The following is a 13621-nucleotide window of genomic DNA, read 5'->3' on the forward strand; positions in this document are numbered from 1 at the left end:
TCATTTTATTTACAGAATAATTGCAAAAGTATATCATTAACATTTAGTGCAAATGCAACTAATGATAATTAGATTTAGATACTGCTTTGTAAACTTTCCATACCTTTGTAAAATAAAGCTATCCAATTTAGTTAAGAAAGAGTTACTTGTCTGTGTTCATGATAGTTACCAGAAATGGCAAACAGAGAAAAATTTTAGTGGGCATACAGAATTTTTTTGAAGATTCCGATTAGCGGCTGTGGTGAATAAACCTCCCCTCCCCAACCTTCCCATACTCCCACATCCCAGCCCACAGATGATTGTAAAATAAAATACACATTTGAGGTATAAACTTTTGTTTTTAAACATCACAATATAAAATGTTAACTGGTGATGTAGTAAACTGATATAATAATTTGTCTTATTTGCCTTACTAGCATTACCATCATAGGCACTTTTCCACGTAGTCAAATTATGAACAGCATTTTTCTGTAATAAGGCATATTCCATGCACATCATTTAGAGAAAGGTAAATTAAAAAATAGAAAAGATTTATGGAGCATGAAATCTGCGTGCATGTAATGTAAGCATATGTTTTTATATGTATTTTTTCTCTCTGTACAGAATAATAAATACCACTATATCTGATGCAAGTAATTCACTTCCAGGATTGTGCATATTAAGTGATCAGACTAATCCCATCATTAAATTATCACCTTGCATTTATCATTAAGACTCCATTACCATGTATGAAATATATACAGGACATGTTCCACGTGACATGACTTTCTGCTTTACAAAATGGGTCTGATTTCTGTGTTTCTACAGAGATGAACTAGTCAGCAAAGCATCTACAAAGTGCCTCTGATTTATGTTAAGTACATTTGTGTATAAACACAACGAAGATTTTGAAGTGGGCAGTCATTTATACTTCAATGAGTACAATTCCTTGCCTCATTTCCATGCTTCAAGGTTTTTCAGAGGCCTAAAACTAATAAAACTAAAAAAGGTATTTTACATTTAAGTTATTTAAGTTCTTACAGGAACTAAGGAAAGAATTTCAGTTTGAATCACATGGAATCCTTTACTGCTCCGCTGAAGTTTATGATCAAGAGGCCAACAGGAGCACTGCTCACATTTTCTATGCATACCTTACAACATATCTTTTAAACTGACCCAAATTAGAAGAACTAATACTATTACTGAATACTAAAAATATTGAATCAAATGTCAAACTCAGTCTGATCTGCTTAACAATGCCATATAGCCTCTTACAAATTTCATGAAAACATGAACTCATTTTATCCTAACCATTTCATCAGAAACTAGTTTATACCCATAAGATTTGTACAGATGTTTCTGTTTGGAGGCAGGCAGAACCAATTTTGGAGTTGCCAAATTATGTTTCTAACAAACTGAAAAAAAAAGCGAAAAAAAAAAAAGCTGTAGCACACAGAACACAACTAAAAATACAAGAAATATAAAGATATCTAGGGAAGAAATAAAGCTTTTCACTCGCTCCATCAGAACCATGGTTCTTCATGGGAGTAAGACTACAGAAAAGGCAAAATCACAGGTTATTGACAGCCCTCAGTTATTAAGAGACACTTTACATGATAACATGAATCATTACAGAAATCAGCAGCAATGAATTCTATGATTATACAAAGCAAAAAGTCAAAAAAGTCAGAAAATTCTGGACACAGATTTGACTGTAGGCCTAAAAAAAGAACCCCATCCAGATATTTGGTACACAGAAAGCACATGCCCCAAGTGTGTTCAACTTTTGTGCTTTTCTTTTGTGCACAAAACCTGATACAACTGAGGATCTTAGGCCGGATCATACTAAATTAAAAATTCTGAAAAAGTTTCCAAAAATTAAAGCATCAATTCCTAGTTGTGATTCAAAGTTGTTGTTTTTTCTCTCTTCTAGGAGCAAGCAAATAAAAATATAGCCATGTACATGTGATTTTACATGTATTTATAGATATATGCTGAGTGCAGAGATCTAGCAGGAGAAAGCTAGTGTTAGATGTTCAGCTTTACTATTGCAATATTTCTTCATTTTTGTATACAAGGCCAAGGTGTTGGGCCACAGACAAGGCTATAGATCCTATGTTCCAGCTTAGAGCATTCAATTTTCTTTTTTTTTTTTAGTTTTTCCTCCAACATGGAATGTCACACAGCCTTGCTTCAGTCACTGTAGGAAAGAAAATGACAAGTAAAAAATTCAGCAATATATTATTACTAACAGCTGCAAGAATACCAGAAGAGATTCCTTCTACCCTCTGAATTCATGGAATGCACAGAATCTCTATTAAAATTTATCTTTTAAAGATTTTCACCTTTAAGAATATAAAATTATTAACTTTAAGTATTTGAAACTAATTCTATTAGCAAGGAATAAAGGTGTAAGGAATCTCTTGAAAGTTAGAAAGAAATTTAAAAGGGTAATGTGCTACAGGTAAGCAAAGGGGGAATCAACCAGAGGTCTCTGGATTTGTACCCCATAAACTGGCATTTCCTTCTTCTTAATCTTCAATAAAAATTATGCTATACAATACCATTTATCAAGAATTTTAAAAACTTACTTAGTCTATGAGACAAACTTGGTTTGTTTCTTATCTTAAGAAACAAACATGGCTCAGACCTTGTCAAATGTATTTGAATTTTGACTAAGAGTTTTAAATATCTTTTCAACATCATTAACTTTATGGCATTTCTCTAAAAATGAGACTGACTAGTGAAAGTTACTATTTCTCCATTACCAAAATTAAGAATGTTAGCTTTCCTAATGTTTTGATGCTAGAATCCACGTCATATAGACATCTTCCAAAAAGTATTATGAAACAAATATTACTTTAGGTAAACAAAGATTTTCACCACATGTTAAGGTTTGAATTTGGTTCTCAGTCAGAAAGAAGCTCAACCTGGACTCAAGGTCAGAGCCAAGTCATTTACACACACACACACACACACACACACACACACACACACACACCCCACCCCACCCCCCATCTCCTTCCCCTGACATAAAATTTTTTCAAAAGATCTTAACCCCTTCTATCCTAGGTCCACTAAAGAAGAATGTGCAAACATGCACAGACATGTTCACGAACAAACAAACGCACAGTCAGAAGATTAAAAAATGCCCCAAATCCAACAGTTAGAGGCAAATGCTAGTAATGTGTCAGCATGTATTTTCCAATGTTTAAGAAAATTATTCTTCTTTATATAGTTGAGAGCATGTTCTCTATAAAATGGCATTCTGATATGCTTTGCCACGGTTATCTTTTCTGCCCTCCTTAGCAAGGCTAGGGGTAGAGGCGAAGAGAGAAAGCAGATAAAACTGCGTGCTTGGTCTTGGTTAGAGTAAAGAACAACTTTTTAGAAATCTTAAGGCTTTGGGGAGAGACAACCAGCAAAGGTGAAAAGACTGCTGCCATCGTGTGGCATTAGGTTTCTGGTTTATTTGACAAATACAGTGCAAAGACAGACTCAATAAGAAGTTATGCATCCAGATCTAGCCACATCAAGTCAAAAGTACAAGGTAGTCTCACAATAGCACATTTATGCAGTGCACTTATGCCTGAAGAGAGAGAATTCCTCAAAGATCAGGATGTATCCCAAAACACTAACCATTCAGGTCACTGACACCAAAACCTGTTTAACATTTTCAGGTCACCGTTTTCCTGGGAAGAGCTAAATGTCTGGGATGTCAATGAAATAACCTTTATGTTTGCATCTGACAACAAATTTAGCTTTTGAGTTTTTTTTTTTAAAGAAAAACATACTATAAACAGCATCATAAACCACACATAACTAAAAACATCAGTCATTATATGGTTATTGACTATATTATTTTTATCTAAAGAAAATGACTCAAGAATATAAATTTCTCAGAAGGTGAGAATGAGAGGACGTTCATATAGTATACTTACTGCCTGTGAATTATACTTTGGTAGTATCTATTAAAAATTTAAATGTTAACACACACCGAGAGTTTGTAGAAACAGAATTATAGAAATGTTATCAAATGGACCAAAATGCTCAAACTCATTCATAATAAGAGAAATGCAATTAAAACTATATTGGAAGAGTGGAAAACTATGAAGTTGGAAAAAAATTAGAAAGTTTTATTTCACACATTGTGTGAGGGTGCTACAAGTAAACAGGCAGTCCAACTCATTACTGCTGGTGAGACTGTAAATGAATACAAAAACAAGGTGTGTACAGTTTGCTACCTTTTCTTCAACAACAACAAAAAAAGTGTATGTATGGGACGAATACACTTGTATTTCCTTATTCAGACATTAAAAAAAAATCTCTGGAAAAACACACAAGAAACTGTAATAGCAGTCATACACTTCTGTGCGTATGGAGGAGAGGCAAAACTGGGTGAACAGGGGGCAGAAGATAAATTTTACTGTATATACTTTCATACTTTTGATTTTTGAACCATGTTACCATGTCACTCATTTAAAAAAAAATTAATATTCCAGCTCCCTTGTGCAAAAATGTTTAAATGCAGCATTTTTGGACAATAAACATGGAACCAACCCACACATTAACATGGGACTGGTTAATAAATTCCTCAATATTCATACAACAGATGTTGAAAGAATGAGAGGGTTTTTTATATGTCTCATGTCTTAATATGGAATAATAGTCAAGACATATTGTTAGCAGGAAAACAAGCTGCAAAATAGTAAGTATGGAATAAATACATTTTTTAAAACAATCAAAAATATATATGTAAATATAAACACATAAAAGTCTAGAAGAATATATAACAAACCTAACAGTAATTTCTAGGAATGGAAAGATATAAGGAATTTACACTTCTCAAATTTTGTAGTTCTTTGATGTTGAAATATCTTTAAATAAGCAGGTATTATTTAATATAAGCAGAAATATAATGAAAAAATAAGTTTTAAGGCTACAAAAATGATAATTCTTTATCTGGGAACATCATAAAACACAGAAACTACTTTTAACGATGAACTAAATTTTACTATCTGCAGAATCATATTAGTCCAATGAAGTTTAAAAAAAATGTAACATATATCTTCCAGTACCTGTTAATACTAGAACAAAATAGGTTTTCCTGCAGTTTTCTCTTGGACGTAAGAAGTGAAACGTTTTAGAAACTTTGGATACTCTCGTTTTGCCACTGCCCTTAACACTGAGGCTGGTGCCCATCCTCCAGGGTTCACTGCAAGTTAAAGGAAAATTAAAACCTGTTAAGATAATAATTCTCCAAATATGTGTGAAATACTTAGTTTGTTCCTTTGCTTTTAAAAAATTCCTCATGTTGGAACAATCAGCATCCCTTGATTGTTAATCAAGTTTTGACCATTAATTCCTTAATATTAACCACCATACAAGAACAGATAGCAAATAAATTATTTATTACCTTTCTAAAATTTTCTTAGTTTCCTAAATTATATGCAAATATTAGTATAGCTACATTTTAGGTTACTTAAGATTTATTTATCAAACTCTAATCAAACAGTAAGATTTATTCATCAAACTCTACTATAATCAAACAGTAACTTACTCAGGCATAACTGTCTTTTTAAACACACTACGTAGCAGTTATGGCCCTGTATAACAAAGACCTGAGGATTTGATTAGATGGACTTTAATAACTACTGCAAATAGGAAATGGGTGTAGTACGGAACCAAAGCAACAGGGCTGTCCATCAGCAGGCCAATGTAAAAAATAAATTTATAATTAGCAACTAATAAGGACTAGGAACCAATGATTTAGAAAATGAATATGGCTGACAGTAAGAAAAAGTATTACTTTCCTTTCCCACTGTTGCTTACTTTTGGGCAATTTAATGAAATGGTTCTTAAAACCATGGATATGTGATAGAGATCTTGATAATGAGGTTTTAAAATTTACTTATCAAGCCCCTGCTTTAGAAATTCTGACATAGTAGTTAAGGGGTAAAATTCAGGTTATGCGCATTTTGAAAGTTTCTTAACAGTTTTGATATACATCTCTCCAAATTAAAAATTACTAATCTAAAGGATAAAATCTAAAAGGCATTTGTAAATGGCATTGGTGCAAACGGTCAGTTATCATGTCGATCATACTAAGAACATCTACATTACCAAGTAGAAAAAACAAACAAAAAAATACGTACCATTAGCTACATATGTAATCTTGCATAAAATGTTGTCCCTGCTAATCTCCTGGTTTCCCTCTGGTGGGCTTACCAAGGTTTGACAAATCATAGCAATATTTATTTTGGCACGGACACATCGATTGTTTAACTGCCAAAACAAAAATAAAAAGAAAATACCAGTATAGTAAACACCCACTATTTTGTAATCTCTACTGGTCTAACATTACATAAGGTTTACCAAAACCATAACTCATCAAAATCTCCAACGAAATCTTGTAAGCACCAAAAAATAATACCTGCCAAGCTGATATGACACCAGAAATGATTTTCCCTCCTCTTACGTAGTAAATGGAGCTAAATCGAGGTAGAAACCACAAAGGTTTGCTAGTAGTTGATCATGGCTTGAGAGGTAACTGAGAAGTAGCCTACACATACTACCCATCAGCTGTCTCACCTCACCTCAGAGCAAAGGAAAATAGCCTTGCTGGGATGTTCACAGCCATGACTGTTGTCCCTCAGGTAACAGGGGCTATCCTGTTCCAAGGAGCCAACATAGAACAAAATCTAAGAAATATTAAATCAAAGATATATGTGTGTGTGTGGGATATGTGTTCATCACTTTTGCATTATATATTTAGCTTTATATTATACCACTATACACATTTACACAGTGTACTTACAGGAGCACTATCGTGATCTACAGAAAAATTACAAACTATCCAAGTTTCAGGGTCATTTTCAGTCAAGGCTGGTATCTTTCGAATGGCAGAAAGATATAATACGTCTCGCTGAGAAGCAGGCCACACTCTCTGTGAAAGAAGTAAAGATCTTTTGAAAATTTAAACTACTTTTTATTCATATATAATATGGAACTAAGAGAGAAACAAATGTAAAACCAATAAATATCTTAGTTGAAGGTAAAATCTGTCCAATTTTAAATGAAAAGCATCTGAGAATACCCACCAAAGGATTCATTATAAACAGAGTTAATGGCTTTGTACGACAATATCAAAGGAATAACGTTCTGCTATTTTTCTTTTTTAAAAATTGTGGTTTTATATCTATCTATCTGTATCATAAAATTTACCATTTAAACCATTTTCATCTGTGCAATTCAAGTGGCATCAATTACATTCACAATGTTACATGCCAACGTAAACATCACCACTATCTATTTCTAAAATTTTTTATCACCCCAAACAGAAACTCTGCATCCATTAAGCAATAGCTAACTCCCCATTACCCCTCCCACAGATTCTGTGTAATGTTCTGCCTTTAAGAATTGTATTAAAGCTCTGCGTAAATTGTTCAGAGACTTTAAATCAAAGCTTTTAAGAAAAGAAGAGTGCTCCTTTGATATCATAATCACATTTGAGGAATTTCAAATCAGTTAGACGGAATCTTTCAACTTTATGGTAGTCAAGGAAAAACATACACTGTTGGAATGACATTAAAACCTAGATCTCAGAAAACTGGGACTATGTACTTTTAAATGAGAGAATATATGCAGTCTTTCCTGATTGTTGAGTATAAGTGTAATAAGTAGTCAACAACTCGGTGCCAATACAACACAAACTTGCAAAGTGAAATGGTTTAGCTTTTAGAGATACAAAATTTCACGAAGTTGACAAAAAGTAGTATTGGGAAAATGTATGTGAAGCCAGTAATAAACGAAAAGTTGACCATGTTAAAACTAATAAATGTAAATCCAAAAGGATGGCAAGACAGACATTTTAAAAGTGAGAATTACTTAAATATCAGAAGGTGAACCAGCCCTCTTTAAGACCATAATATATATAAAGAAGCCAAATTTAAAGAGAAAGATGTTGTACACTGTTATCGAATTTTGCTGAAAAAAGTATGCCAAGATAATTTGTTTATTCAAATACTTATAATTGTAACTTAAATTTTGTTACATATAAGCTACATTATTTTAATTTTTAGTTTTAGTTTTCAAGAAATAATCTTGATATAACACATATAATCCTCTGCTTCACCTACTATTTACCAAGTGAAATATTGCAGCAGATTGTTCTCTAGGATCAATTATCTCCAAATAATAAGATTCTTCTGAGTCTAAATTATTGGTCATTTATTTTCATTCCAAATTACAGGGCAATAGATATTTTAACATCTACTAAATTTTAGATTTCAGTTAGACTTCCCAAATCTGTATGCTGAAATAGAATCTTAATTGTTACATATTTCTTGAACAGCTACTGTGTATTATACAATGAAGCCTAGCCCATAGTCATTAGATATAAGACAAAATGCCTCAGATGACAGGACTGAGCTCAAGAAATACAGAGCAAACCTCAAATACTTTCTTATATTCAGCTCAATTTAAAAAATCACTTGAAAAAGAGAAAAAATAAAGTACTTGCTCAATCACTGCATTTCTTATATGACATACAATATTGCTTTTTGGTGGATCTCTCCAAAATTTTGATTCATTTTATTGTTCTTTATTTGAAATATTATTTGGCAATTTTCAGAAGGGGAACAGAGTACAATAAGGTAAGAGAAATTTTAATTCTATAAACTTAAATATCTAGATGAGCAGAGGAAGAAATGAAGTGAAAGGGAACCAATTTAAGCCACAGTTTCTGCGTGCACTGGCACATGATCAACCTCCCAAGTCATGTTGAGCAATTTCCCCTTGCTTTCAGATAATCCGCCTAGATCACTTTCATATCTATTAGTCTTAACATAGGCTAATAACATACTTTCCACTACATTATATGATTCACTTCCATATTTGATAACTATCATTTATCTCCTGTAGAGACTAGATCCAAGAAAAGTCCTGAAATGTGGATTTCACAATTTTCTTTTCTAGACTTAAGTGTGCATGACTAACTGTAGATCTTTATCAAACAAACTGTTTCTGGATATTTCAGGTTCTCAGCTGCACCCATTTCTGCTTTAAATGTGCTGATATACTTTTCAAATGCATGACATTCAAGAATTATTCATAGAATCTTTGGATCTTTTATGGATCTTTTATGGCATTTAATTTCCTGCCAAAATTTACTTCAGAGAATTGTCTCAGTATAAACTACAGTGGAATCTTTTTAGGATGAAGAGATATTTACCTTGTGTGTTTGATAAATGATGATTGCATTATCAGCTAATTTTTCCACCACATGAAAGTTTTCTATAGTTGCTGAAATGAAGAGAAAATATTAGTAGCCAAAAAGACACATTACCTTTTCCTAGAATATGATTAATTCACTTATACTGAAAGTCAATTACAAATGAACATTATGGTAAAATGAATAGAATTCTACCTCACCTAGGCTAAGTTCAAATGGAAGGTAGTTAATATCTAGTATTAGGGCTATAGATGGTGGCTGTGAGACGCGGATCACCAGGAAATCTAATTTTCTTTAGTCTAATATCTAGCTTCCACAGCAAGAAAGCAATTCTAATCACCACTGCATTACTCAGGCACAAATTACTCCCTAACAATATGACCCCTCCCTACAACCCCTAATTTACTAAAGCTGAATACACTGTTCTACCTAGGCTTAGGTGACTGTATTTATGGGAAAAGAATGTCAAATTGTCATTGATAAACATCTTATGATGTTCAGAAGTATCTATTAGATTGGTGCCTAAGGGAAACAACCTTCTACCCACCCCCAAAGAATAGCTCTAAACAAACCACAGCAGAATTCATCTAGGATTTACCATGGAAACAAAACAGTCTAGGAAAATAGGAGATGATAAAACTGAAACTTTTATTTTCATCCTGACTTTTCCACTAACTAGTTCTGTGGCCTTTTACTAGTCACTTGACTCATCTGCATTTTACTTTATTACCTATCTATGCAGAATGGTTGAAGTATTGGATCAAATGCTATAATATACTGAAAAACATTTTATACAGTGAAAAGTTCTATTTAAATGTAATGTTTCATCAGTTCTTCAAATGATTTTCCAGATATTTTCTACACTAACTTTGTAAATTACAGAGCAGATGCAGAAAACCAAGTTGGATTTGATATTAAATTCTAAATAATAATTACATTAAAATATATTAATAATGGCAGCTTACTTTCCCAATCATTGCGAACATCAACATTCCAGAAGTAATTGCAGACCTCGTGTCCTGTAACACCTTTAACTGCATGGGTAGCTTTCAAAGGATCCAGGACAATTCCATTCTCTTCTACTTCTCTTCTATATACCTACATGGGATACATTTAAAAACTTGTTTAAAAAATAAAAATCAAACTCTTAAAGTACAAGCCTAAACGCATGTTTTTAAATGTAATGGCTTTTTAGGGTTTTATTTATGAAAATTTCTTTATGGAACATAAATATTCTGCTAAAATAAAGTTTAAAATTTCTAATTATTAACACATACAACACATAACAATATTTAAAACTACAAATCCAAGGTAAGTTTCAACTATGAAAAATATGCATGTGTGATGAATAACTAATTACTGTGAGTGGTTAAAAAAGATACGTCAATTTAAATCAGACACTATTTACTGAACATTCTCAGACTGTTCAACATGGCTAAGAAGGCCAAATAAACCTGATTAAAACATAATCTCCTTAGGGAAACGGACTTAAGGCAGCTTTGTTCAATGATGTCTCCCTAGCATCTAGAACAGTATCTGAAACACAGTAGGCAATTATTTGTTGAATCATCGATTGAAAGCTAAAATGAAATAAAGATCTATGCTCTCTTGCTTTAAATACTGAGGTTGCATACCTCAATTGCTGATTCAAATTAATTATTTAAAAAATATAGAGGGTTTGCTATTTTAGAGAGCTCTGTAACATTGAAGTTCTTTTGACAAATGAATAAACATGTTATCACAGGAGAATCAGCTCTCAATTTATGAAGTGCCTACGGGTCCAGATACAGTTAGACATTAAACATATAGTTTCTCTTTCACAACCTCTCTCACCAAACTCTTTTCCCCAAATGCCTATTTATTTGTTAATAGGTCTACCATTTTCCTAGTTACCTAAATGGAACTCTGTAGACTTCTGATCCCTTCTCTCACACTTCACCACCTGGTACCTGATGCTCTCAGGTGGTTTTCTTGGTCTCTCGTTTCTTCCCTATCAGCTTAATTCTTCTGAAAATTGTTACTTTGCATACAGTGGCTAACCTACCGCTACAAATGATAGACTATTCTCTTTAGTGAGCTATTTTATACTCCCCACAATCCAGCCCCAATCTCTCTCTCTAAGGCCGTGGGCTGAAGAAGCACTTATTCCCTCTTCTCAGTCCACCTGGAGGGACTTTACTTAGACCATCACTCCTGGTTTCTCTTCACCCTCTAACTTCCTGGAACTTCTCCAGGTGGGAAACAGCAACTTATCTGAATGGTGAGTACAGAGGAGGACCAACACCTTTTGCAGACAGCACGCATGCTGGTCTGCTTTTGGGGCTTGCTCTTGTGGGGAAGGCTTGTAATTATCCAGCTATGTCAGAAACATTACGTTTAGAGATCTGAAGTAACATATTAGCAAGACCTGTGGCAGCTGGTGTCTATGTAATCCAATCAGCTTATTAGAATTGTAACTAACATTTTGCTATCTATTTGCCTGCTCCCTCTTATTTCTTAATTTGTTCCTTATTCAGGAGGAGGGGAAATTCCAACATCTAATATTTGTATCCCATTTGCTAGAATAATTCTGATCAATGCAGTCTATACAAAACTCTTGAATAAGAAATTACCTTTCAAATTTTTGCTTATGTTGTATTTTTTGTCTAAAATGCCCTCACCTCACCTTTGTCACACCTTGTTTCCATTTCCAGACATAGTTCAAATGCTTCTCCTTAATGTAAAACCAGCTAATTGTTTCAGATCAGAGAGATCTCTTTCTTTTCTAACTTTTCTCCACCACCTTCTATACTCTTCATTCAATTATCAGATGGAGCCAAGTCAATATCCTTTTTCCCCAACTAATGTTTCAGCTTGGAGGCAGTCCTATTAAATATCTTTTTATCTTTAGTATAGTGCCTTAGGCATGAGGTAATCTAAAATTTAGTGCTGCTGCTTTTCAATCCATCTCTGAATCTCTTGGTCCTTGCTCTTATTCTCTGTCAATTGAGTTTAGAGGTGTGAACAAGATTAGCTGACCAACGTCCAAATATTTTAAAAAGGTACAGAGAGAGAAAGAACAATAAATGAGTTATAGACAAAGGAGGGGAACACAAAGTGCTACCTGGGCACAACGTTTAGTATAATAAAAAAAGACAGAGAGAAACATCCAAATAAAGAGCCATCAGCTAATTGTGACCTGTTCATATCTAAACTGCAAAATAGTATTTTTTTGCATGGCCTAGGCAAAACAATGGTTTATGCACAGATTTGATCATAAAAAAATTATGTAAAAGCTAAACCACGGAAGCAAAAGAACATTTTATTTCTCAATATCTGGTACTTCTTTGATCATATCTAATTTGTTTAGTAATTCAAATGCTATCCTTATTCATATCAATAGTAATAATATGACTGTAACAGAGCTGCAATTAGTAACCTATAACATTTCACTGGAAATTACCTTCATTTCTCCTTCTTCTACAACCAACTGCCAGTTGGCATCTCCACCTACATCCTGTAATGAATAAGTCATGTGGTTCTGCACCATCTCTTCAACCTTGAAAAGAAAAATAAAGCTGTAAGAATCCACCTCCAATTAACAGCTATGACATAATCTCTAAAACAGAATGGTATTCAGTTTACTTCAGTTCATAAATGATGTTCTTAGAAAGCTGAGCAACCAAATGCACAAAGGTTAGTAGATTTTATACAGTGTTGAAGAGTTTAGTCCACATTCCAGGTATCATATCTAGGTTAATGACAGGAGGGAGAAATGCAAGGAAGGAAGATGCTTCAATTAAGTAACATATAGTGGGCCTAATGTGCATCATGTGATCAAAATAAGCATTTTCTGGAAAAAAATTCCTTCCTTTACCATAAGATGCTTCCTTTCAGAGATGATGTCTTAAAGCATAAAATCATGGAACACTAGGGTATAAGGACCACAAAGAGACCATCTAGTCCATTGTTCCTATATTTAAGACTACAAAGATATCAGCTTGTTATAAGTCAAGATTTCTCTACAAAAAGGTACAAAACTTTCATTATTTCATCAATAAACTTCTCTTTTATAATAAATATGAGCCAACTTAAAAAATAATCAACCTCCTCATTTATTTAACTCCAATTTCATTGTTCTAAATTCTTTTAGGGGCAATGCTAATATTCATATATGCAAACATTTACAAATAATCATCTTTTAGTTCATTCTTTTAAAATTTCTAACTAACTTTCTCTTACTGAAATTTAAACACAACCTCTGTTTTTTTTTTTTTTAATGCACCATGGTGTTGTTTTTTTAAAATAAATTTTATTGGGGAATATTGGGGAACAGAGTGTTTTTCCAGGGCCCATCAGCTCCAAGTCATTGACCTTTAATCTAGTTGTGGAGGGCGCAGCTCACTGGTCCATGTGGGAATCGAATTGGTA

At 33.3% G+C, this 13621-nt stretch overlaps 1 protein-coding gene across 2 annotated transcripts in view; it reads right to left on the reverse strand.

Annotated features, from left to right (window-relative positions):
* Positions 1-1226: 1226 nt before the first annotated feature.
* The window catches only part of CERT1 (ceramide transporter 1), a 92659-nt gene continuing 80264 nt past the window's right edge, over positions 1227-13621 (reverse strand). The window contains exons 11-17 of one of the 2 annotated variants that reach the window (XM_033110050.1): positions 12654-12749; positions 10177-10309; positions 9212-9282; positions 6797-6925; positions 6135-6264; positions 5058-5194; positions 1227-2179 (exon numbers count right to left, since the gene is read on the reverse strand). In XM_033110050.1, the coding sequence (XP_032965941.1) occupies positions 5067-5194; positions 6135-6264; positions 6797-6925; positions 9212-9282; positions 10177-10309; positions 12654-12749 (687 nt within the window). In that variant the 3' untranslated portion in view covers positions 1227-2179; positions 5058-5066. The remainder of the gene's footprint in view (positions 2180-5057; positions 5195-6134; positions 6265-6796; positions 6926-9211; positions 9283-10176; positions 10310-12653; positions 12750-13621) is intronic. The other variant, XM_033110051.1, reaches the window with a different exon arrangement.

The sequence above is a fragment of the Rhinolophus ferrumequinum genome, chromosome 7 (genome assembly GCF_004115265.2).
Source record: "Rhinolophus ferrumequinum isolate MPI-CBG mRhiFer1 chromosome 7, mRhiFer1_v1.p, whole genome shotgun sequence".
Classification (NCBI taxonomy): domain Eukaryota; kingdom Metazoa; phylum Chordata; class Mammalia; order Chiroptera; family Rhinolophidae; genus Rhinolophus; species Rhinolophus ferrumequinum.